The sequence below is a fragment of the Leucopleurus acutus genome (assembly GCF_964270905.1).
Source record: "Leucopleurus acutus genome assembly, chromosome: 1".
Lineage (NCBI taxonomy): Eukaryota > Metazoa > Chordata > Mammalia > Artiodactyla > Delphinidae > Leucopleurus > Leucopleurus acutus.
The window spans coordinates 42253551-42281549 of NC_139142.1; the positions used below are offsets into that span (position 1 = coordinate 42253551).

At 35.6% G+C, this 27999-nt stretch overlaps 1 protein-coding gene across 6 annotated transcripts in view; it reads right to left on the reverse strand.

Annotated features, from left to right (window-relative positions):
• KIAA0586 overlaps positions 1-27999 on the reverse strand; it is a 121747-nt gene that overhangs the window by 56469 nt on the left and 37279 nt on the right. For all 6 annotated transcript variants that reach the window (XM_082844036.1, XM_082844037.1, XM_082844039.1 and 3 more), the window contains 9 exons: positions 26662-26889; positions 25514-25688; positions 21790-21984; positions 20136-20323; positions 18223-18336; positions 16603-16683; positions 9098-9291; positions 7424-7542; positions 2316-2515 (listed from right to left, as the gene is read on the reverse strand). In XM_082844036.1, the coding sequence (XP_082700162.1) occupies positions 2316-2515; positions 7424-7542; positions 9098-9291; positions 16603-16683; positions 18223-18336; positions 20136-20323; positions 21790-21984; positions 25514-25688; positions 26662-26889 (1494 nt within the window). The remainder of the gene's footprint in view (positions 1-2315; positions 2516-7423; positions 7543-9097; positions 9292-16602; positions 16684-18222; positions 18337-20135; positions 20324-21789; positions 21985-25513; positions 25689-26661; positions 26890-27999) is intronic.

The window sequence follows — 27999 nt, forward strand, 5'->3', positions numbered from 1 at the left end:
TTTTTGTGTGTGAACTGTCTGGACATGTCTTTTCCGCATTTTTCTATTTGTCCTTTTTTTCTCTTTCTAAAACATATTTTTATAGTGGGGTGACTGGCCTTTATTCTGTATTATGAGTTGCAAAGAGATACACAATTTAAAAATTATGAAGCATATCAGAAATTCTATAGCATTGCTTAATTATTAGCATATTCTTAGCTTTGTTTTTTAAGTGACAGAAATATACTATGTTTTGTTCTTCTTGACTGCATAAACCTATAGCCTAACACAGCTGTTTTCAAATATAATGCTACTGACTCATCATCATGAGAGGATTTAAAGGTATCCTACTAGTCTTGGTAATGGGTAATAATGATAAACAATGAGTTACTGAGTATTTACCAAGTTCCAGGCCCTAGATTAAGCTCTTTCATATACCATCTTATTGAATCTTCCACAAAATCTTCTATGATGGCTCACAAGATACAGTATCATAAAGATGTCAATTCTCCTCAAATTAAATCAATCAAAATTGAATTAATTCCCCCCAAAATCCCAACAAAATATTTTACAGAACTTGAAAATTAATTTTAAAACATATATCAAAGATGAAAAGGCCAAAAAAAGCCATGGCAATTCTGAAGATAAGGAACAATATGGCAATGGGGGAGGGGAACTTGGCCTCCTTAATATTTGGAAAGCAGATTTTGGTAAAGCCGTCATCATTTAAACTCTGAGTATTTGATCTCTAGTATACAGACAAGACTAAAGTAACAGAGCTGAGGGTTCATATTCAGAACTTCCCAACTCCAGAGTCCATGCTCTCAACAATTACGTTTATTTCCTATTTATACTGATTTTTCTGTATTTTCTCATTAAATCACCCTTATGAAAATATCCGAAATATATGGGCAGAAGACAAACCAAAGTTAATTAGCATAGAGATAACCACAATTCTGATATTGGCATGCATTACTAATGAGCTAATAAATAAAGCACAGAACAAAAGTATGTACCAAATCTCTGGCACACTAATCACACTGCACCAATTACATTACACCAATCTCCATAGAATTCAAATATGTAACTTTATGTTTATACCTCAGATGAGTCAGTTTAAATGTTTCACCTATATAAAATGATGTTTTTATGATCAACAGGATCAGAATTGACCATTAAGTTTTAAACAGTTGGTAATACAGAGTACATTCTGGTTTTGTATAATTTCTTTTTCTTTTTAGTTTTTTAAAATTTTCATACAGTTTTTAAAGGTTACATTCCATTTACATTTATTACAAAATATTGGCTCTACTCCCTGTGTTGTACAGTACATCCTTGAGCCTATCTTACAGCCAATGGTTTGCACTTTCCACTGCCCCACCCCTATATTGCTCCTCCCACCCTCCACTGGTAGTGGTTTTGTATAATTTCATGTTGCTATAATAAATTAGAAACTCTATTTAACATAGAAAGGCTGATTAAACAAACAATAACAAAAATGTCTGAAATATACTTTCTTTTAAAGATTAAAAATATCACTTTACATAAGAACCAAAAGCAGTACATGTGATTTTTAGCTATATCTTGAATTTTAGAAGAATTAGCTATAAGGATATTCTTGGAACAACTGGGGAAATTCAAATATAGACTCTATATTATATAGTATTAACAGATCCATGTTAAATATGGAGAGCATAATAATGGTATTTTGGTTATGTAATAAAGAATCTTGTTCTTAGGAGATACTACTTTTTTCTTTTTTTTTTTTTTTTTTGCGGTACGCGGGCCTCTCACTGTTGTGGCCTCTCCCGTTGCGGAGCACAGGCTCCGGACGCGCAGGCTCAGCGGCCATGGCTCACGGGCCCAGCCGCTCCGCCGCATGTGGGATCTTCCCGGACCGGGGCACGAACCCGTGTCCCCTGCATCGGCAGGCGGACTCTCAACCACTGCGCCACCAGGGAAGCCCTTAGGAGATACTACTGATGCTTTTAGAAGTGTCATGATATCTGCAACTTTCAAATGAGTTTTAAAGCATATATAATAAACAACATATAAAGACAGATAAAGAAAATGTGTCGAAATGTTATCAGCTGGTAAATGTAGGTAAAGCTTACACAGATGTTCATTGTATCATACTTTCAACTTTCTACAGATTTTAAAGTTTTTAAAATAAAATGCTGGAGGAACTGTTATTGTAATCAAAGCCACAAGAAACCAATCTCCACCACAAACTATGGTCTTATGACCCAATTTAAAATCTGTCCATTTTACTGTTCTTTAACAAAGGTATCAAAAATTCCCCAGGACTCCAAGTCATGAAGGAAAGTCACACTTACCAGCAAGTGTGTTTTGCTTATTGAAACATCCCCAGAAACACTTGTAACAACAGGACCTGGCTTCTTTGCTTCTCTGTCACCCAGCAAGATGGCAATGGTTTCAGCAAGAGCTTCATTCACAAAATGCCTAATAATGTCTGAATTCACAGGAACACCAGCATCAACAAAAAGCTGGAGGGCACCACTGCTGGTTCCTTCCACTAAAAAAATGAAAGAATTTCAGAATAAGTGTGCAGGAAACATGCTTGCATTCTAAGCCTTAATTCTTAAAATTTTAGAGATGTGAACATATGTGTATGAGATGGTGTGAGGAGGAATAAAATGAAAATACAAAATCTACTTATTGTGACAGAGAATAAGATGGTAACTCACATAATGAACATCCTCTCTAAACAAACTAAAAAGGGGAGGAAAACATCCAGATGAAAATTTACTTATATGGCCTCTTCCCTACCACTACAACATTTAGTGATAAAAAGGATTTGCAGGGACTTCCCTGGTGGTGCAGTGGTTAAGATTCTATGCTCCCACTGCAGGGGGCACGGGTTTAATCCCTGGTCAGGGAACTAAGATCCTGCATGCCGCTCAGCACGCCCCACCCCCGCAAAAAAAAAAAAAGATTTGTATCCACATTAAATGTTTTCATCTGAAAACAATCCACATTTCCAAGAGTAGGGCACCAGGAAACACTGTGATAGATCGTGGCAAAACACAGGGACACAATGACTGTGGGGGGATTTTAGAGAAATGGCAGCTTCTTCATAAATATGAAGACAAATCTTACTTCCGTCTAGTTTCAGACACTTCAGTTACTAACATTACAGGCTAATCCTCCTCAAACTTTTAGAGTAGTTTAGGTGCTTGATGTCAGCAGCTCTATAGGTATATTAATTTTCCAAATGGGTTATACTTTCACTTGTGTGAATGTACATGAAATTCAGTAAAACTTCCTAAACAGACTTTATTAGGCTTAAAGTGGTTATATTTCTAAAGCACTGTGTGGAAAACATGTAAACAGTGATCTATAAAACTTGATGGAGACATGACCTCTCCAAAGAGTACTCCTTAATTAGTACAACTATGGCAGCATTACAGAGAATTCCCTAATAGGTAGGTACAGGTGTCTTGGGATCACTTGTTGAGAGATAAGTAATAGCAATTTACTCTGGAGCTCCATAGCAAAGACTATCACAATCCCAAATTTATATTCAACAGTATATATCAACACATCTCCATTTTTAGTTCCCATAATTCATTGTTTTGGCATGACCAAAAATCAGAATATCTCTGTTATAAAACCCAAAAGCCCTACCCAGACATAGGCAAAACAAAAGCAAACACACATGCTTTTAAAGAAAAGGGAACAGAAAAAAAAAAAAAAAAAAGAAAAGGGAACAGGATCTAAATACCCTCTATATTAGACCATCTTTCCTTAAGGCTACAAAGCCTGAATTAGTCTCACTGAAACCACCACCCGACCCATGTGAAGGACTGCTAAGAGGACTATCACTAGCCCTGATTTACGCTAGCAGGAGAGACTGGTGGAGAGTCCAAGCACTCCAAAATATGCCATCGAGGTGTATGACCTAGCAATGAAGAAAGCATCTGGCAGTTTGGACAGTATTCATCATAAACCGGACAAATCTTTGGAGACACTTGTTTGTTTTCCTGGACTGGTCTCCTTGTCTTGGGACTGCTGAATACCATCTCCACAATAAGAATTTTGACCAAAAGCTACAGAAGTCCGACTATCTGTTTCTCCAAGGCATAGTTCATGGTCCTTTGCCTTCTCTTTAGCTTCCAGTTCTTTTTTATTCCAGTTTCACTTGGTATTTTCCATCTGTTCCTTTTTCAACAGATTTTGAAATAGTCTCAGAGCAATTATTTGGATGAACTGGTTTTGGTTTTCTTTTGGATTTGTATTCCTAGATGTCTTCTTCTGAAAAAGTATCTTCTAACATGACAAAATGATTTTATCATTAAAGAAGCACTAATCTTAAGTAAAAAAAATTTCCTCATAACTTTGTTGGTCATTTTATTCCTTCCTTCAAAAAATGAGAAGATGAAAGAAAACCTGGGATAGTAGCAGTGGAAGAGGCATTTGAGTTATACTAAATAGGAAGAATTAATCAAATATAAGAATAAATTGCATGGAGCCAGGACATTGGACGTGGCTGGGTGTGGACTGAGGAAGACCAAAGAAAACAAAGTAGAACAAGTGATATTCCAAGGCTTTGGAAACTGGGCACTTGGAAAATAGTAGTATCATTAACAGAAAGAGCAACAAAGGAGGAATAAGGTTGGTTAGAAAAATGAGATGCATTCTGGACACACCAAGTTTGGTATGCCAGTGGAGCATCAAGTAAAATATTCATCAACAGGCAAAACTGCAAGTTCACAGCCTAAATGTGTAGCTTAGGGGTCATCAACTGACACGGGATAACTATCGCCAAGAAGAGACTAGAAAAACAGAAAAGAAAGAGGGCAGGGGACAGAAGCTTGGGGGAAATTTTTTATTCAAGTAGAAAAAAAGATGAGGAAATGAGGTCTTAAAGAAATTAAAAAGATAAGGGGAAGAACAATAGAATGAATTCTAAGAAACCAAAACCAGTAGAACATTTTAATAATTAGAGGTAGTCAACAATGCCCATACTAGAGCCTTCTAGGAGAATAAGGATTTGAAAAAAGGTTATCTCTGAGAACCAAATGCTGTAAGAGAGGAATTTCATTAACGAGAAGGAAGAAGAAAGCCAGCTCATAAAAACTAAAAAGAAAGTGAGAAATGAGAAAGCAAAGCAGTAAATACAGACTCTAATGTCTAGGATTTAGGCAGTTAAGGGGTAGTTTAAGAAGGAGGAAGAGGAGGTTATTCTGGACTGGAAAGAAGTGGGAAAAAAATAGAGGTAACGATATATAGGAATGTTAAAAAAAAAAGAGCTAGAAAGCTGGAGAACTTATACCATCCAATTTCAAGACTTATTTTTAAGTTACAATAATCAAGAAGCGCAGTGTTGATGTAAAGACAGACTTGTAGATCAATGGGACCAAACAGCAAGTCCAGAAACAGATCCAAACATATATAATAGCCAGATGATTTCCAACAAAGGTGTCAAGGCAATTCAGCAGGAGGAAGGATAATCTTTTCAACAAATAACGTTAGAAAAATTGGATATCCATACACACACAAAAAATCTTGATCTTTACTTCACTCTACATATAAAAATTAACTCAAAACACACCATAGACCTAAATTTATAATCTAAAACTATAAGGCTTCTATAAGAAAACACAGGAGAAAATCTTAATGATGTTGGGCAAAGATTTCTTAAACAGTATACCCCAAAAATCACAAGCTATAAAAGAAAAATTGATAAATTAAACTTCATCAAAATTAATCTCTGGTCTTCAAAAGACAATGCTGAGAAAGCAAAAGGTAAGATAAAAACTAGGATAACACATTGCAAAACATATGCAATAAAGGACTTGTATCCAGAATAAAGAACTCGATAATAGTAAGACATAGACCCCAGTTAAAAACTGAGCAAAAGAGTTTTAAAGATACTTCATCAAAGTAAATATACAAATGACAAATAAGCACAAGAAAAATTGTACAACATCATTAGTTACTGGGGAAATGCAAACAAAACCCACGATGAGATATCTCCACATGCTTAGTGAATGGCTATAATTAAAAACATTGACAACAAGCATTAGTAAGGATGTGGAGCAGCTGGAACTCTCATTCACTGCTGGTTGGAATGCAAAATAGAACAGCCACTTTGGAAACATTTAGCGGTTTCCTATAAAGTTAGATATCTACTTACCATATGACCAAGAGAAATTAAAAGATGTATGTAAAAGATTAGTTTGCAAATATACATAGCACAGCTGTATTTATAATAGTCAAAAACTAAGACTACAAATGTCCATCAACGGGTAACTGGATTAACAAATTATGGTACATACATGGAGTGTAATATTTATTACTATATGCAACAACATGACTGTCAAAGCATTATGCTAAATAAAAGAAACCAGACACAAAAGACTAAATACTGTATGATTACATAAGTATGAAATTCTAGAAAAGGCAAAATTCAATGATAGAAAGTATATCAGTGGTTGTTAGGTGTAGTAGGCATGGGAGGGGGTTAGGGATTGACTGCAAAGTGGCATGAGGGGACTGTTGGGGATGATGGAAATGTTTTTCTATAACATGACTGTGTGGCTAACATGTGGCTGTGTTTGTTTAACAAAACTTGTCAAACGGTACACTTAGAATTCGTGAATTTTACGGCAAGTAAATTATGCCTCAAAAAGCTAATGGAGAAAGAGGGGGAAGAAGAGGGAAGGAGAGGAGGATGAAAAGGAGGAAGAAGGAGGGAGAGAAGAGGAAGGAGGAAGAAGAGGTGAATGGTGTGGGCTCCCTAAAGAACGAGGCTCTATCCATTCAGGAAATACTTAAACTCTTCTTAGGTGTCAGTCAAGGGCTAGGCACTAAAGGAGAATCACGCTTACTTGTGAGTAATTTATAGTCTAGTGAGTGAGAGAGATATGCAAGCCAATCATAATACAGTTTGATGGTTACTATAACAAAGGTACACAGACACAGGGGCCTCCCTGGTGGTGCAGTGGTTGAGAGTCTGCCTGCTGATGCAGAGGACACGGGTTCGTGCCCCGGTCCGGGAACTTCCCACATGCCGCAGAGCGGCTGGGCCCGTGAGCCATGGCTGCTGAGCCTGCGGGTCCGGAGCCTGTGCTCCGCAACGGGAGACACTAAAACAGTGAGAGGGCCGCGTACCTCAAAAAAAAAAAATGATACACAGACACACAAACAAACACACACAAAGTGCTATGGGAAAGAATGGAGAGATTGGAGGTAGGAGGGATGGACGCTGATAGCATAATCTGAATGCTGCAGTATGTAATAAGGGAGTGAGGGAGAAATAACTTCCACTACAGAAAACTGGGAAGTGACGTTGAAAAGAAGAGGACTTTTATCTTTTGTCAACCAAGGACTATGTGACCTCTAGAATATATAAATTCACACAACCTGAAGGTTTTGTCTTATAATAACAAAAAAAGCTAAAAGATTCCATTTCACTTACCAATGTCAGAAGTCAATGGCTCACTGGCCTCACTGACTGAGACACTGATGTCAGCTGTGGCCTGCTGTTGGACTGGAAGAAGCCCAGAGATCATTCTTGACATTATTTCTTGTTCTACCCTGGGGGAAAAAAGTTAAGGATTCCTAAATTTAGTTGAAATGTATAGATGGTTAGAAATAACACCCTTAAAAATAACTGGTACCCGGCTTCCCTGGTGGCGCAGTGGTTCAGAGTCCGCCTGCCAATGCAGGGGACACGGGTTCGTGCCCCGGTCCGGGAAGATCCCATGTGCCGCGGAGCAGCTGGGCCCGTGAGCCATGGCCACTGAGCCTGCGCGTCCGGAGCCTGTGCTCCGCAACGGAAGAGGCCACAGCAGTGAGAGGCCCGCGTACCGCAAAAATAAAAAAATAAATTAAAAAAAATAACTGGTACCCATGGACACAAACATTTAAATGTGAAAGCAGTCATTCTGAAAGTTGAATCTGGAAAGAAGAATAACTTCAAATATATCTCCTAGAAAAACAAACCGAATCTCTGTGTAGGAGACAGTTTATCAAATTAAAATCTTTCTGATCAGTCTAATGAAAACTTTAACAGCCCTCGTAAATTCAAAATAAGGTTTAGGTCAATGATTACCTGGCATATCATGCACCTAAAATGTTGGGTTCCCTACTCTGAAAGCACATATAAAACCCCACAAGATCAAAGCTAGAAAAGGAGTCCAGCTGCCCTCTCTTCAAGGAAATAAATATATAGACTGCAACACAGGTAGTTTTCCTCTAAAAAGGGAAAGAAAATTTACTTTCAAGGTCATTTTTAGGAAGGGAAGTAGGAGAAGAAAAGGAAGGGAAACACAATAAGAGACTGCTTTTTTTGTACATTTCTTCAGCAAAGCTAACAGCCTTCTTAATTATTATTATACAAGTAATAGATGTTCATTGTAAAAATCAGAGAACACATAAAAGTTAAAAAAAAAAAAAGGCTCACTCACAATCCCAGATTCAAGAATAAACAAAGTTAGTTAACAATTTGGTATTATTTTTCAATATTTTTCCCACGCACATTTATTTTTGAGTGAGCTCTTCTAAACTGTGGTTGCATCATTAGTATCCTGCTTCATTTATGCACCAGTGTTATTAATATCTTTCTACATCATTAAGTATTTTTCTAAACCCAGTCTTGATAACTGTATGAATATTCAGTTGTTTAGTTTATTCCATAACTTCTTTAAGGTTTCTCACAGGTAAATATAGGTATAAAAGTAGAGTTTATGAGTTTATATAAGTAACAAACAAAACAGTGCCTTGTTTGTAGTAAGCACTATAAGTGCTAAGTATTCTATGGTCTAGTAGCAGAACTGATTATTTCCTTAGGATAAATTTCTGTTAATAAACCACTGGATTAAAGAACTTGTACATTTTTAATGCTTTGTTACTCAGCAATAGCCTCTTTTGTCATAATAGACTGCCTCAGTACAAATATTCAAGGACAGAAACAATACTTGCAACAGTTAGTTAAACCCTCAGCCTCATGTCAGATAGTGTCCAGTGACTACAGCAAAGGAAAAATTTAATAAACAAAAGGAGACAAGGAAGATTTTCAACCAAAATTTCATACGTTCTATTTATACTTGCTACTATAATTCTGTTCATCCCAACACCACTGTAAACTCACCATTGAATTAAGTTATTTTCCAATGTTTCTTTTCTCTGAATTACTTCATCCAAAACATCAGTAGTGGGCTGAAAAGTAGAAGCAACTGGTGGAAACGGAGGGCCATTATATTTTGTAGAAACAACTTTAACACTTCTGTTAAACTCCAGAATTGGTTCAGAGTATTCCAGAATTTCATCACATTTTTCCTCTTCCTGGTAATAATAAAAACAAAACTATTATATTCATGTATCTATTCAACACTTACTGAGTGCTAAGTAGAGATAACTTAGGTAGGTGAATTAACCAACACTTCTAAATTAATCAATAGCATTTTCTAATTGGTGATATCACATTATTTATAGTATACACACTTGTCATATAAATCACATTGAAGAAACTTAATTACACAATTATATTGTGTTTTTAAAGCCCAATATTCAGGGACTTCCCTGGTGGTCCAGCGGCTAAGACTCCATACTCCCAGTGCAGGGGGCCTGGGTTTCAACCCTGGTCAGGGAACTAGATCCCACATGCCGCAACTAAAAATCCTGCATGCCACAACTAAAAGATCCCACACATCACAACGAAGGTCCCACGTACCACAACTAAGACCTGGCGCAGCCAAATAAATAAATAAATATTTTAAAATATATATATTTATTTTAAACAATCATAAAACAAACTAGAAAACTTGGTTATTCCTACATAAAACATTATTAACATTTCCCTCTATAAATTTATTATCATAGTAAAACTAACACTTCCAAATATTACTGCTCACCCTTACAGAACATATAATTTACAGTTAAATATGCAGTTAGGTCATCTTACACATTACTTGTACCATCACATCATGATCAAAAGAGTTACTTCCAGAATTTTTAAACTTTTTATTATGAAAAATATACATGTTTAAAAGTGAACAAAATAGTGGTCATGCACTATATCTGTTACATATAAATAATAAGAATCCCACTTACCTGTTCCCCAGCTTTAACAATTATCAACTCATAACGAACTCTGTGTCATCTATACTTCCCCCATCCACTTTCCCCTTTGCACACCATTTTGAAGTAAACCACAGATACCATATCATTTTATCTGTAAATAATGCAATATGTATCTCAAAAAAAGTTAGGGCTCTTTAAAAAATATAACTCAATAATATTGTCCCATTGAAAAATGAAGTCCACAGCTATTAAGTGGCAGAGCAAGGATAGAAACACTTGTCTTTGAAGTCCAAATTCTTTGCTATTTCTACAATGTTCCTTTCACTTATATTTTGAACAGTTGTCTAATGTCTTTGCTATATTCTTACCTTCAAAACATTCATGTCAAGCTCACATGAGAAGACACACTGGTGAGCAAGTAACAGTAATGTAGGGCATATCTCTTAATGTTTAAAATAGGACTTTATTTTACGATTGACAAAACTAGTCTTGGTTCTGAAAGTCTAAGAAATATGAACAAATGTCTTCTTTAAAGTTCACTGACACATCATTATTTAAGTAGTCTCTATGTTCTATGATCTTTTCTCCCGTCCTTTATATTTTACTTCCAGCTACTTTTTCCCTCCTTCTATTTAACCATTTCTATCATTTCTATATCTCTTCCTGCTATATGGGCTCTTCCCTTGGATTTTAGACCCCTCACAACTTTTTTCCTCAATATGAACTAACTGGCAAACTTGCCAATAATCCAGAAATGAAAACAGACAAGTGTAATAGAATGAAGAAAGGACAGACTGGAGAGAGGGAAACCAAAGGAAACAAAAAGGAAGAAGGAAGTAGGAAGCAGGAGAGAGGACATGCAGGTGGGAAACAGCTAACAATCATTAAGTTTCATGGAGGTAGCTAGGTGATATAGAAGATAATACTGTACTACAGAATAACAACCTTACAATTTTAAAATAAAAATATATTTAACTGCAAAGTAAAAGGAAGTTTCTCAAAGCTCTGTTACATAATACTGATGGTCAAAAGATATTCAACCATCAGAAACAAGGCAAGGATGTTCCCTCTCACCACTCCTTTTCAACATTGTACTAGAAGTCCTTGCTAATATAATTAGACAAGAAAAGAAAATTAAAGGTATACAGATTGAGAAGGAAGAAATAAAACTATCTTTGCACATGACATGATCGTCTATCTTTGCACATGACATGATCGTCTATGTAGAAAAGCTGAAAAAATCAACAAAAAGACTCCTGGAATTAATTAGCAATTATGGCAAGTTTGTAGGATACAAGGTTCACATACAAAAGTCCATCACTTTCCTATATGCGAACAATGAACAAGCAGAATTTGAAATTAAAAACACAATGCCATTTACATTAGCACCCCCCCCAAATGAAATACTTAGGTATAAATCTAACAAAACACGTACAAGATTTATATGAGGACAACTACGTAATTTTAATGAATGAAATCAAGAACTAGATAAGTGGAGAGATATTCCACGTTCATGGAGAGGAAGACTCAATAACGTTAATATGTCAGTTCTTCCCAAATTGATCTATACAGTCAATGTAATTCCAATAAAAATCCCAACAAGTTATTGTGGAGATATCAACAAACTTACTCTAAAAGATATATGGAGAGGCAAAAGACCCAGAATAGCTAATATGATATTGAAGGAGAAGTACAAAGGTGGAGGACGGACACTATCCAACTTGAAGACTTAACAATAATCAAGACAGTGAGGTACTGGTGAAAGAACAGACAAATAAATCAATGGAACACAACAAAGAACCCAGAAATAGATCCACATAAATATAGTCAACTGATCTTTGGCAAAGGAGCAAAGGCAATACAATGGAGCAAAGATAATCTTTTCAACAAATGGTGCTGGAACAAATGGACATTCACAGGCAAAAAAAAAAATTTAGACACAGAGATTACACCCTTCACAAAAATTAACTCAAAATGGATTACAGGGCTTCCCTGGCAGCGCAGTGGTTGCGAGTCTGCCTGCCGATGCAGGGGACACGAGTTCGTGCCCCAGTCCAGGAAGATCCCACATGCCGCGGAGCAGCTGGGCCCGTGAGCCATGGCCACTGAGCCTGTGCATCCGGAGCCTGTGCTCCACAACGGGAGAGGCCACAACAGTGAGAGGCCCACGTATGGCAAAAAAAAAAAAAAAGGATTACAGACCTAAATGTAAAATGCTAAACTATAAAACTCCTAGAGATAACATAGGAGAAAACATAGATGACTGTGGGTATGGCAATGACTTTTTAAATTTAAGACCAAAGGGACAACCCATGAAAGAACTAATTGATAAGCTGGACTTCATTCAAATTAAAAACTTTTGCTCTGTGAAAACAAATGTCAAGAGAATTAGAAGATAAGCTACAGACTGGGAGAAAATATTTGCAAAGGACACATTCTGATAAAAACTGTTATCCAAAATATACCAAAAAACCCTCTTAAAACTCAATAATAAGAAAACAACCCAATTTTCAAAATGGGCCAAAGACCTTAATGGACACCTCACCAAAGGTGATATAACGATGGCAAACAAGCGTTTGAAAAGATGCTCCACATCATATATCAGCAAAATGTGAATTTTTTGATTAATTTTTATTCGAGTATAGTTGATTTCCCATGTTGTGCTAGTTTCTGCTGTACAGCAAAGTGAATCAGTTATACATATACATATATCCACTCTTTTTTAGATTCTATTTCCATACAGGTCATTACAGAGTATTGAGTAGGGTTCCCTGTGCTATACAGTTGGTTCTTATTACTTATCTATTTTATATATAGAGTGTGTGTATATGTTAATCCCAATCTCCCCATTTATCCCTCCCCCCTCTTTTCCCCCTTGGTAACCATAAGTTTCTTTTCTACATCTGTGACTCTATCTCTGTTTTGTGAATAGGTTCATTTGTATCATTTTTTTAGATTCCGCATATAAGCAATATCATACGATATTTGTCTTTGTCTGATTTCACTCAGTATTAGAATCTCTAGGTCCACCTGTGTTGCTGCAAATAGCATTATTTTGTTCTTTTTTATGACTGAGTAATATTCCATTGTATATATGTACTACATCTTCTTTATCCATTCCTCCATTGATGGACATTTAGGTTACTTCCGTGTCCTGGCTATTGTAAATAGTGCTGCAGTGAACACGGGGGTACATGTATCTTTTTGAATTGTGGTTTTCTCTGGATATATGCCCAGGAGTGAGATTACTGAATCATATGGTAGCTCTATTTTCAGCTTTTTAAGGAAACTCCATAATGTTCTTCATAGTAGCTGTACCAATTTACATTCCCACCAACACTGTAGGAGGGCTCCCTTTTCTCCACACCCTCTCCAGCATTTATTGTTTGTAGATTTTTTGATGATGGTCATTCTGACCAGTGTGAGGTGATACCTCATTGTAGTTTTGATTTGCATTTCTCTAATAATTAGTGACATTGAGCATCTTTTCGTGTGCCTGTTGGCCATCTGTATGTCTTCTTTGGAGAAGTATCTATTTAGATCTTCCACCAATTTTTTGATTGTTTGTTTTTTTGATATTGAGCTGCATGAGTTATATGTACATTTTGGAGATTAATCCCTTGTCAGTCACTTCATTTGCAAATACTTTCTCCCACTCTGTGGGTTGTCTTTTCATTTTGTTTATGGTTTCCTTCGCTGTGCAAAAGCTTTTAAGTTTCATTAGGTCCCATTTGTTTATTTTTGTTTTTATTTTCATTACTCTAGGAGGGGGATCAAAAATGATCTTGCTGTGATTTATGTCAGAGAGCATTCTGTGTTTTCCTCTAAGATTTTTATAGTCCCTGGTCTTACATTTAGGTCTTTGACCCATTTTGAGTTTATTTTTGTGTATGGTGTTAGGGAGCGTTCTAATTTCATTCTTTTACATGTAGCTGTCCAGTTTTCACAGCACCACTTATTGAAGAGACTGTCTTTTCTCCACTGTATGTTCTTGACTCCTTTGTCATAGATTAGGTAACCACAGGTGTGTGGGTTTATCTCTGGACTTTCTATCCTGTTCCATTGAGCTATATTTCTGTTTTTGTGCCAGTACAACACTGTTTTGATGACTATAGCTTTATAGTATAGTCTGAAGTCAGGGAGCCTGATTCCTCCAGCTCCGTTTTTCTTTCTCAAGGTTGCTTTGCTATTCGGGGTCTTTTGTGTTTCCATACAAACTGTAAAATTTTTTGTTCTAATTCTGTGAAAAATGCTATTGGTAATTTGATAGGCATTGCACTGAATCTGTAGATTACTTTGGGTAGTATAGTCATTTTAACAATATTGATTCTTCCAATTCAAGAACATGGTATATCTCTCCATCTGTTTGTGTCATCTTTGATTTCTTTCATCAGCATCTTATAGCTTTCTGAGTACAGGTCTTTTGCCTCCTAAGTAGGTTTATTCCTAGGTATTTCATTCTTTCTGATGCACTGGTAAATGAGATTGTTTCCTTAATTGCTCTTTCTGATCTTTTGTTGTTAGTGTATAGGAATGCAAGAGATTTCTGTGTATTAATTTTGTACCCTTCAACTTTACCAAATTCATTGATGAGCTCTAGTAGTTTTCTTTTTTTTAATTAATTAGTTTATTTATTATTTATTTTTGGCTGCATTGGGTCTTTGTTGCTGCATGCAGGCTTTCTCTAGTTGCGGCAAGTGGGGGCTACTCTTCGTTGCAGTGTGTGGGCTTCTCATTGCGGTGGCTTCTCTTGTTGCAGAGCACAGGCTCTAGGCGCACAGGCTTCAGTAGTTGTGTCACATGGGCTCAGTAGTTGTGGCTCGTGGGCTCTAGAGTGCAGGCTCAGTAGTTGTGGCGCATGGGCTTCGTTGCTCCATGGCATGTGGGATCTTCCCGAACCAGGGCTCAAACCCATGTCCCCTGCATTGGCAAGCGGATTCTCAACCACTGCGTCACCAGGGAAGTCCCTCTAGTAGTTTTCTGCTAGCATCTTTAGGATTTTTATGGATAGTATCATGTCATCTGCAAACAGTTTTACTTCTTCTTTTCCAATTTGGCTCCTTTTACTTCTTTTTCTTCTCTGCCATGGCTAGGACTTCCAAAACTATGTTGAATAAAACTGGAGAGAGTGGGTATCTTTGTCTTGTTCCTGATCTTAGAGGAAATGCTTTCAGTTTTTCACTGTTGAGAATGATGCTTGCTGTGGGCTTATATAGGGCCTTTATTATGTTGAGGTAGAGAAATGCAGATTAAAACAACAATAAGATACCATTACACACCTATTAGTATGGCCAAAATCTGGAATGCTGACAACACCAAATGCTGGCAAGGATATGAAACAGCAGGAACTATCATTCACTGCTGGTGAGAATGCAAAATGGTACAGCAACTTTGGAAGACAGTTCAGCAGTTTCTTACAAATCTGAAAATACTTTTACCATATAAGTCAGCAATTGTGCTCCTTGATATTTACTCAAAGGAGTTAAAAACTTATGTCCACAGAAAAAATCAGATGTTTGGTTTTGTTTTGTATTCGTTTGTTTGGGGTTTTTTGGCTGCACAGCGTGGCTTGCGGGATCTTACTTCTCTGACCAGGGAATGAACCCGGGCTCCTGGCAGTGAAAGCATGGTATCCTAACCACTGGACCACCAGGGAATTCCCTCAGATTTTTATAGCAGCTTTATTCATAATTACCAAAACTTGTAAACAACCAAAATGTGGTTTAGCAGGTGAATGGATAAATAAACTGTGGTCCATCCAGACAATGGAATATTATTCAGTGCTAAAAAGAAATGAGCTATCAAGCCATGAAAAGATATGGAAGAAACTTAAGTGCATTTTACTAAGTGAAAGAAGCCAATCTGAGAAAGCTGCATACTGTATGACTCCAAGTAGACTGCATTCTGGAAAAGACAAAACTGTGAAGACAGTAAGAAGATCAGTGGTTGCCAGGGACTGGGGTGGGTAGGGGGGACAGATGAATAGTCAGAACACAGAGGATTTTAGGGCAGAGAAAATACTCTGTATAATAGCATAATGATGAACACATTTTTCCAAATCCATAGAATGTACAACATAAAGAGTGAACCCGGGCTTCCCTGGTGGCGCAGTGGTTGAGAGTCCACCTGCCGATGCAGGGGACAAGGGTTCGTGCCCTGGTCCAGGAAGATCCCACATGCCGCGGAGCAGCTGGGCCCGTGAGCCATGGCCGCTGAGCCTGCGCATCCGGAGCCTGTGCTCCGCAATGGGAGAGGCCACAGCACTGAGAGGCCCGCGTACCGCCAAAAAAAAAAAAAAAGAGTGAACCCTAAGGTCATCCATGGACTTTGAGTGATTATGAAGTGTCAGTTTTTAACAAGTCAAAATTGTTGGGGTATGTTGATAATGGGGGAGACCATGCATGTGTGGGGGTAGGGAACATATAGAAAATTTCTGTACATTCCTCTCAATTTTGCTGTGAACCTAAACTGCTCTAAAAATAATAAAGTCTTTAAAAAGAAAAGATAATCAAATCACGTAAAAAAATGCTAGTAGAAAAATAAATTCACATGATTGCTAATAAGCTTTGTTACCTGTATGATATCAATTACTTCATCGAAGTTAGTTCCTGGAAACTTCACCTCTTCTTCATCTGCCTTCATAAATTCTGGAGTCTAAGAAAGCATTTTCAGAAAGTTTTGGTTGTGTTTAATGTCTTTTTAATTTATACCTAATTTAATTTATCATAATACCATAGCATAAGCTTATAATTACATGCCCCTATTTTTTATTTTGATATCCTGCTCAGACTTGATTTAACTAGTAAATGAAATCCAAGCTAGTCTCCAAGTTATCATTTCAATAGCTATAAAAAACTAGGTATCAGTTTTTCTATCAAGGACTCCACCAACAATGCAACTTAAGTCAATTGATCAAGATGATATAATTGTGATTTCTCTCCTAGAATTAAGATAAAGAAATGTGTTTGTATGTATAGATATATAAGTTTACACATATACAAACTCACAAAAAGACAGAATCAAATAATTTAGAAGGACAAACAAAATAATTATTTTACAAATTTAGCCTCTAGGCCTCACTATATATAATCTAGTCACCAAAAACCACAATAGACAATTCCTGAGAGCAGAATGATGAACAGTCCAAAAAATTATTTGTAATCATATATGTTTTAATAAACTTCTGGTTAAAAAAATTACTGATGAAAAATAAAATTAGGCACAAGAGCCATTCAGGGCCAGTTCTATTTTACTATTTCTGATTGTGAAAAAGTGATGTTCTTCCTCTCCTTAAAACTGTATCCTCAGTGAACAAGTTTGCTTACAATAGAGGAAACCTGGGGAAATGTTACAGTGCTATTTTGCTGTGTAGTAAAGTCATAATTTTGTCATTCAATCACAAGCAGCAAATAAATATTAGAAAGAAATGCATATTTTTGCATCATGTCAATAGTATGACGACAAAGTAACATCCCAAAACATAAACTCCAATTGTCACTATAAAATTCACATTCAGGAAAACTATAATTTAATTCCCATTTAAATCAAGATTCTTCTCCAAAGAGACAGAAATTCTTTCTTCACATATGAGTCTTACAACTTAAGTTACCAAATAGTTACACTAAGGATTATCATTTTCAGAACATTTATAAATGTAAGGATATTAAACAAACTTTCTTTTTCAAGTTCATAAGCAACTTCAGGGACTTCCCTGGTGGAGCAGTGGTTAAGAATCTGCCTGCCAGTGCAGGGGACAACAGTTCGATCCCTGGTCAGGGAAGATCCCACATGCTGTGTAGCAACTAAGCCCGTGCACCACAACTACTGAGCCTGCGCTCTAGAGCCTGCGTGCCACAACTACTGAGCCCACGTGCCACAACTATTGAAGCCTAGAGCCCGCGCTCTGCAACAAGAGAAGCCACTGCAATGAGAAGCCTACGCACCGCAATGAAGAGTAGGCCCCACTCGATGGAACTAGAGAAAGCCCACGCGCAGCAACAAAGACCCACGCAACCAAAAATAAATTAATTGATTAATTAAAAAAAAAGGCAATTTCACATTTGTTTTGAATCTTTTCCTTAAAACGAATATTATTAAAATAGATTATAATGGAAGACTTTGCATGGAATAACATTAGTTAAAAATCCATAGTCAGACATTGCTCAAAGATATAGAATACATTTCTGAACATACCTGTATCCAGGTTTTCAGAGGAGGAGGAGGAGATGCTTCTTTGGGACAAGACGGAGATAGACCAACATCAGCACTACCATTTGAAATGCTGTCAATATCTACATTGGGTAATATCTAAAACAGAATACAACATCCAGTTTTCAGTTCATCATTTTGACTCAAATATTTGTGAATCTATGTATCAATAACATATTTAACTTTTTATTGCAAAGTCAATGGATAACATTTAAATTATGAAAGCGTATTTTACAAAATTTGGAAAATAAAAGGGAAACACAAAGAATCCTATTATCTTAAGACAACATCATTTTCACTATTCCCTTTATGTTTTTACTATCCACTTATGCATAGCTAAAATCTAAAACAGTTTCATTCCTGATTTTCCATTGTAATTAGGTCATAAACACCTTACTATACTTCCATATAGACTTCATAATAGTATTTTAAATGACTGTATAGTATTTCAAGAAAATACATGCCTTATTTAATATTTCCTGTTGGTAAACATTTAGGATATTCACTATTAGATAGATAGATATATATCACTCCAAAAAACGTCATATATACATAGGGTTTTTTTCCCTGAACTTTGAATTATTTCATTATGCTAGATAGCCAGATATTAGGCTAACTTCTTGAGCCAAAAAGCATAAATATTTAAGATACTTGGTAATTACTGCCCAAATGCAATGAAGAGCTCTATTTCCATCATCAAAAACATAATTAATCGTTTTATCCAACCTTCACCCAAATTAGATAATAGAAGTGTTTCAGCAAGAACAGTTTTTAAATGGAGGTATATTATTGTTATTTTAATCTGGATTACCTTGGTAACTAGCAAGATTTAAATTACTCAATTTGATTGCTTATAACTTCCTCTTCTGTAGAGTCTTATACATGTTCTTTGAATATTTCTGGATTTGCTCTTATGTTTTCTTATTAATTTATGGAGATTTTTATATTTAAAAATTAAAACTTTCTGTCATATTCCTTTCATATGTTCTCACTGTATGTTGTTTTTCCTTTTCATTTAGGAATCTTTTACATATATAAGTTTTAGATTTTATAGATTCAAATCTATTTTCTATCATAACTAAGATTTTTCCTCTATATCCAGACTTAACTTCATTTTTGATAAGGACTACACGCAATTATCTTCTAATTCTTCTATGTTTTTATATCTTGTAGTTATACTTTAGCCTGTTGCCTATTTGGAACTCACTTGATACACAGTAAAAGTTTAGAGTCTAAAACCGATCTACTTTCCACACTGCTAACTAATTATAACATACATTATTTCATTTAAAATAATCTTATTTCCCACTGGCTAATGAACTATCTATCACATATTACAGTCTTTTTAAATAACCAAGGCTATTTCTGAAATAGGACCAGTATCAAAACACTTTAACTTTTCTAAACCTTTGTTCTTTCAAATGTCAAAATGATCCTAAAGTTCAAGTTTTAAAAAAATTATGGCTTTTATTTTTTTATACAATTTCACTTAAATTATACATTAACTTAGGAAGAATTGTCATCTTGAATATTTAAGCTTCACATTATAAGTTCTCTCTCCATTCATTCAAGTCCTCTTATATATGTTTGTATAAAATTAAAGTATTAATTATATAAGACAAACACATTAAGCCTTTTTAAAATTAATTATTATATACTATTGAATTGTTCCCTTTGGAATATCATCAAGTCAACTGGATATGAGTTATCAGCTTAGAAAAGGTAGCTTAAATCATGCAGAACAAGGATAGCAATATCACATTAATATCATAGTTTTAAAGAAGGAAAGACCCATCATGAAAGCACAGTTTTCATGAAGCAATATAATAGATTTTAAGTACTAAAGTTAAGCCAAATATTTTTTTCCTTAAATTTTTCTGTTCATGCACACTGAATACCTGCACAGTAAGTTGAGGAGGATCCCTTTTTTCTGACTTCATTCCTACAACCGCTATGTTAGGTTTCTTTACTCCAGTTTCTGTTTTTCGAGATGATGGTGGAATAGAAGTAGTCACTGTTACAGGGTGTGGCTTGTTTACAATTACTCCAGCAGGTGGCATGGAATCACTATTACTTTGGGTTTGTCCTAAAAAATTTGGGGGGAAAAGAAGTCAACCATTTCAGAAGTAAAGAGAAATTCTAATATAAAACCTAGATCTTTATGCCTAAATTCTCACAGGAAAGGAAAGCACTATCTGCAATCACCTTTTCCTCTATCATCACCACTGCCATCATACTCAGCATGTCATCCTTTTAGCAGCGACTAACATTAGGTACTCATATGTACTAAACAGTTCACATACACTATCTAATTTAAATAAGCCTATGGAGTATTAATATTATCCACATTTTACATTTGAGGGAGCAGAGGTTTAGAGACATAACTTAATTTGCCAAAGGTTATGACAGTAAGTGGCAAAGCCAAAACTAAAGTGTATTGCATTGTGTTGTATTATTTTTATTCTCAAATCTTCATAGGGCAGCAACAGACAGAAATAAAACCGACAACAAAATACTAGTGTTTGACTACCAATAAAGAGCACGTAGGCCAACTATCTGCTAACTATCATAGATGTCAAAATTTTGTTACCTTTCACTTCAAAAGTTCCACTTGTTTCCTAAATTTCAAAGTAAAGAGGGACAGTGCAGTGCATTCATTAAAAACACAGACTCTAAAGTCACACTGCCTGGGTTTGACTCTTGGCTCCACTCTAGCTATGTGGCCTTTGACAAATTACTGAACTCTTCTGTGCCTCAGTTTCTTCATTTATAACATTGGTACATTACCATGCATTTTATACAGTGGATTAAATAAGTTAATATATATAAAGTGCTTAGATCTGTCCCTGGCACACAGTAAGGACTTTATAAGTATCAGCTATTATTTTAGTAGAAGACATGTTTGAACAGACAGCTACCAAGTTGACATGCCATTAACACATAATATCAAAAATAAAAAATTCTCTTATGTTGAAAAATATTCACATTTAAATAATTCACCAAAATTAAGAATCGCAGTGATATTTAAAGAAAAAAATAGCTATCAAAATTTGAAGAGCTAGTGTGAGAACAAAAATTATTTGCTCAACTTTTACAATGATGGACCTGAGAGGCCTCAAATAAGTTAATAACAAACTATTAGCTTAGAACACACAACTACATAATTTTTACTTATCACGGCCTAGTGCAAAAGTATATAGAAGGTAATTCAAAGTACTTTCTCCTAAGATATGATGATATTAAACCAATCAAAATCCTCAAGTTCTTTAATTATTATGAATATCTATGACATGTCTAAACATTATTTTAATTTCACTTCATCTACAGAAATATATTATAAAATACCAAAAGAATGTTTCCTGTAAGTGAAAATATAGCATCATTTCAGAGACTGCTACTACACAAGTAAGACACATTCTGAGGCCCTACTCACAAATACAAACAACACATAAAGGAAAAGGTAGGTGACTACTATGTCAGTATCACTTTGTAATTTCTGCTATTGCTGATTAGAATTCTAAAATTTACCCCATATATTTTGTTGCGTCTTACCTAAAAGAACTGCCATAGGAATTAGATGACCTTCCAGTGTACCTGAAAAAGTAGGCATTTCCCGGCTTGGGCTGAACAAATACTGCTGCTCACCAGGAGACAGTGTAGTTATGGTATGTTGCAGTTTAGAATCTGTCTTTGTAGGTTTTGTTGCATAAAAGTCAGTTTGTGTTCTTATTGACTTCACTTTAGTGCCTATAATAATGACCAATGGCAGATATTTTAAAATATTGTTTGAACATCTACTATGCAGTCATCTACAAATATAGCAACCCCTCTTCACAGAAAGATCTCATTCTATATAATAAGGTTACAGGGCCCCAAAATATAAGTAAACCACGGGTTGGCAAACTTTTTCTTAATTGGTCAGATAGTAAATATTTTAGCCTCATTGGCCGTGTGGTCTCAGTGGCAACATCTCAACTCTGCTGTTGTAGCATGAAAGCACTCATAGACAATACTTAAATGAATGAGTATAGCTATGTTCCAATAGAGCTTTATTTATAAAAACAGGCAGCTGACCTGCAGGTCATGGTTTTTCAACCTCTGAATAGATGTAACAACTTGTGCAGCTACTATGATAGAAAAGATAAAATAACTAGAATAAAATGTTGAATAAAGATTCAAAAGAATATTCAGAACGTATTATTTAACTTGTTACATTTTTTCCTATGAGTATAAGAAAGTTAATGATCATTTTTGGAATTGAAAATTTTTTCATCCTCTCATTATTCTGTATAACCAGGCTTTATCCTTTGAAATTATGTACAGATAATCAAATTCTATACTTATTAAAACCTTGCAGAAGTTAATAACATTATACATTTTTAATCACTATTTAGTAAACCTATATAGATATTAAATCCTGAATTCTTAAATAATTAGAAGTTTTTCTGATTATCTGTCTCTCTGGAGAAGAACATAAATTTCTGTGGAACCTGAGAAAAGTGAAGAAAACTAAAAGTGTAAAGGAAAAGAAACTAAAATCTCCTCTATTGATAAATAAATACCTGACATTTCTATATTTTTACTTTTAATGTAAGAGTAGTTTTATAAATCTAGACTTTTAAATATAGTTTTATGATCCGAGGAAGAAAAATTTTAGTACCACATCTATATATTTTTTCATCATGTTCTCAAGTATTCATTCATTCAATTGAAGGAATATTTTTCTTGAATGTTTATTTATTTTTGATAAATTTATTTATTTATTTTTGGCTGCATTGGGTCTTTGTTGCTGCGTGTGGGCTTTCTCTAGTTGTGGTGAGCGGAGGCTACTCTTCGTCGTGGTGCATGGGCTTCTCATTGCAGTGGCTTCTCTTGTTGTGGAGCATGGGCTCTAGGTGCACGGGCTTCAGTAGTTGCAGCACACGGGCTCAGTAGTTGTGGTGCATGGGCTTAGTTGCTCCATGGCATGTGGGATCTTCCCGGACTAGGGATCGAACTCATGTCCCCCTGCGTTGGCAGGCGGATTCTTAACCACTGTGCCACCAGGGAAGTCCTCCAGTTTAAGAGGATTAAGACAATGTCTTACTCTTTGTGGCCTTCACAATACCTAGTATAATAATAATGGACACATAAAAGGTATTTGTAAAAAACTTTTTAATTGAACCCTAGCTAGACCTAAGGTAGGTTTTCTTTTTCTTTTTCTGTTTCCACCCAGTTTTGTTTAGTCTGAAAGGGATGCTGTTGCTTATTTCTTACTGTAATACAATAGATTAGTTTGCATTCTGAGCTTCCAGGCAACCACCTCAGAGAAGACTGCCATTTAATTTACTTGCTACAAACAAATGGTTCTTCAATGGAGGGGATCTCTGCAGTGGGACTGATACCGCTGCTTCCATGTTTGTACTGTAGGTGCTATATAGAATCTGAAAGGTGCCTAGCAGTAACTTCTCTCACTGCTAACACTCAGAAACTTAAAGGCAGAGGGGGAAGTGAATGTAGATAGTGTCTGTCTAATAGTAACATCATAGTAAGCATTTTTAATGCTTTTAAAGATTTAAAAAATGTATTTTAAGATTTTTTAGAAACAATATCAAAGTCAGATGTACACGGGCTTAGTTGCTTAGTCGCTCCGCGGCACGTGGGATCTTCCCGGACAAGGGTTTGAACCCATGTCCCCTGCACTGGCAGGTGGATTCTTAACCACTGCACCACCAGGGAAGCCCCTTGAATGTTTATTTAAAATATATTTTTTCAGCATTTAAAATGTGTTTGGCGTCATTCCAGACACAGGGACTACAAGTACTGAATAAACCAACTGTATTCATGTAGCTTACACTCTAGTAAGGAAAAAAATTGATAAACAAATAAAAGTATAATGTCAGATGGTGAAAAGTGCTATGAGGAACAACAGGCAGAGCAAGGGAATAGAGAGGGCTAGATGATAACATTTTGGATAGGATGGTCAACATAGACCTCTCTGAGGAGCTAACAGCTATGAGCAGAGATTGAAAGAACTGAGTGAGCCATGCAAGGGTCTGAGGGAAAAGCCCTCCAGGCAGAGGGAATAACAGGCACCAAGGCCCAAGGAGGAGCCTGGGTCCATAGGTTCTCAATCACTTCTACCATTAAAAGGGTTACTTCATAAAGTGATTTTTGGATTTAAAAGTATTTTAAAACCTTAACTTATTTTTTGGCAAAGGCTTACCAAACCCCAAATATAAGTCAATAGCAAGGTCTAAGAAACAAGGAAACATTAGGGTAAATATCATCCACAAGCCTAGTAAAATAAAATCTATAGGATTTCTAGATAAACTGACACCCTATATGATTAACTAACTTTTGGAAAGGAAAGGAAGGAAAAATAAAGCAACTGCCACAGCTCCAACTTCCAGAAAGGATCAGAAAGGAAAATGAGTTGGGATCCATGAGTGACGGCATGTTGTCAAAGTGCCTTACAGACTGCTAAAGCACAAGTTGAGAAACTTCAAAATGTAACCAAAGTCAACGGACTCAATATTTAACTAAGAGTTATATTTAAATATACTAGTGAAATGGTAGGTGTGAGTCAAAACATATAGTGATAAATAAAGATATTTTTAGTTGTGTACAAAAGTAACAAAAAATTTCCCCCTTTGCTAACTAAGGCTCTTTGAGGACAAACCAAACTACAAAAGTACCCATAAGCACTTTTATGATAATGTACAGCATATGGCTTATTTTTCTGTTCATAAAGAATGTGATGGGGCTTCCCTGGTGGCACAGTGGTTGAGAGTCCGCCTGCCAATGCAGGGGACGCGGGTTTGTGCCCCTGTCTGGGAGGATCCCACATGCCACAGAGCGGCTGGGCCCGTGAGCCATGGCCGCTGGGCCTGTGCATCTGGAGCCTGTGCCCCGCAACAGGAGAGGCCACAGCAGTGAGAGGCCCACGTACCGCAAAAAGAAAGAAAAAAAAAAAAAAAAAAGAATGTGATGGAGTAAGTTTTGCAAGGAAATGTCTACGTTCCCTAGATTATAATTTAAATTGCTTAAAAGTCATCATCTCATAAATTTTATCATGCTTTATCTGAAGATACCATCTAATCCTATTTTTTCCCCACTGATCCTATCTTGAATCTGGTCTATTTTTCCCTACTTTCCTAAAAGGAAATGTTTCCATCCCTAAGCATTACATAATTTGAACAGTATTTATAAGTAATAAAAAGCAAAAATTAAACTTTACATATTAAACCGATACCACAAAAAATGAGTTTTATCACCAAAAAATGAGGTTCCTTACCTTTAACTTGTTCTATTACTTTTGGTCTCTGTGGTCTGGACTTAGGAGATGGAGAATTAAATCTGAGATATGGTCCTTTTTTAAGAGTGCTGCGATGACCCTGATAAACTGGTTTTCCATAGATTTGTAACATATAATCCTTGTCTTGTACCACTGTGGTTGCTTTCAAAAACCCCTAAGTACACAAAGTTATTCAACTCACCAGCAAAATAGTCATCAAACACTTATCTCATTTTTCTAAAAACTCCTTTTGCCAGCTTAAGTACTATATTAAGAATGATTAGGTCAGGAAAGTCCTCTATGTTGAATGGCTCTTAAATTCTGGAGATAGTTCTCAAACTACAGTTGTAAAGTTTTCCAAAGCATAAAAATTAAATACAAAAATCATCCACCCAAAAAACATGAAGGTTCTTACACTACTAAGCATATTATCCACACCAAAAAGTAAACTTAAATACATTTTACATATGAAAGTAATAACTGTCAAGTACAGTAAAATAACATAAATCAAGTCTTTAAATAATTTCCTACATTCCTGATCTCACCTTCAATCACAATCTAAATGCCACAGAAAGGTAGCATTTATTGAGCATCTATTAAGTACTAAGTACTGAATTAATCAGATGCTTTATGAATCTGCCCAACAATCCATGTTTGGCATTAACAAAGTTACAGCTTAGTTAGAACAGCCAAAAAATTCCCTCTAGGATCTAGTTCCATGCCTCCCAATCACTAGGCACTAAACAGACATTTGTTAAACTGAAAAATAAACAAACTAAAATTTATACACACACACACACACACACACACACACATATACAACATACAAAGATGAAATACAATTTTGAATACCATGAACTAGAGGATCTAATTTTTGGACTAGATGATCTCTAGATACACCTGCTGTAACTGAAATACTGTGATTATAAGTGTGAGATGTCAGAAGGAAGGAACTGTGTACTTTGTGCAGTGATTTCTACATTATGGATACCCAAAACTCTAAATATCAATAGTTTAAAGATGGTTTTACATTTGTATAGTCATTCATATTTTTAAAACATTTTCACAGTCATTTCATTATTTATGTCTTTAAAAAATGATCAATTATAATGCAACATTTACATCACAAAACCAGATTAGGATCTTACCTCTTTTCTCTCTTTCTGTAAGCTTGAAGCAGGCATGCTCCTTGTAGGTGGATTTCTTATTTGCTCCACTTTTTGTTTTTGAGAATGTTTTCTTGGAATTACAGAGTTGTTTACCGTTTTGTCTTGTGTGTTGGTTTTAATATCTTTACTCATGTTCTGAACTCTCTTGGTCCTTTGGTTCTTCTGATCAAATCTCTTTTGTTCATAATCTTTTCTTGCCAGTTCATCCTTAACATAACCAAAATTAAAATTACTTCAAATCTATCCAAGTAGTAATGCTTTCACATCAAAAGTACTAGAATTCATTTTCTGCTGCTATAGAAATATAATTTAGCAGTTTTAAAGGCTTTATAAGTAAATGATATTGGTCTACATATGAATAAAAATTCTTTTTAGAATAAACGAAAAATTTAAAAGACTGGTGTTTTATGGAGCAGAGGGAATGAGAAACAGTAGATGATGTTCAGGGATAAGAGGGCAACTTTTCATTATAAAGCTTTTTACACTTCTTGATGTTTAAACCATATGAATATAGTAACTGTTCCAAAAATTAAATTAAAAATTAAGTTTCCATAAAGTAAACAATTTTGTAATAAAACGCTGAGATTTATTTATAAATTAAAGTTACTTGTAGGTTTAAACAAGCATATTTTGCATGAAATCCACAGTTATAGAGTGACATATATTGCTAGTCGTCTGCAGAACCAGATATGAACTCCAAGTCTTCTGACGCTTAGCTCACTTTTTTCTGGCGCATTACGTAGCAGTTAATATAAATTCTTTATAACCACATTAAAGATATATATTCTTAAAACAACAGTGTTTAAAAGTGTATATTAGGGAATCCCCTGGCGGTCCAGTGGTTCAGACTCTGTGCTTTCACTGCTGAGGGCCCAGGTTTGATCCCACAAGCTACATAGTGAGGACAAAAAGCCCCCCAAAAACAAAAAACAAGAAAGAAACAAAAATAAATCCCCCAAACCAAAAAAACTAACACTTCATCTTCTACCACTGTGAGTACGTAGATACACACATCTTACAGTCAGGAAAAAACACTTTGCATCCCAAGGTAAAAATGAGTTACCCTGTCTAGTTTTGCTTCTTCAAATACATAGAATTTTAAGAATTTCCTTTAAATTACTGACCCCTTGATAAAAACAACTGTCGTGGATTTTTGCAATGCTAATGTCTGAAGATACACCATGAGCTTTGTGGAGGTGAAAAAGTGGCAGTTTTTCCAGCTGAAACTGACTTCTCTAAACTTAGTAACCTTAAAAATCTTGTGGAGTATTTTCCTTTTAAGTAACTTTGATGTTTTTACTTTGGTAAGCCAATGCT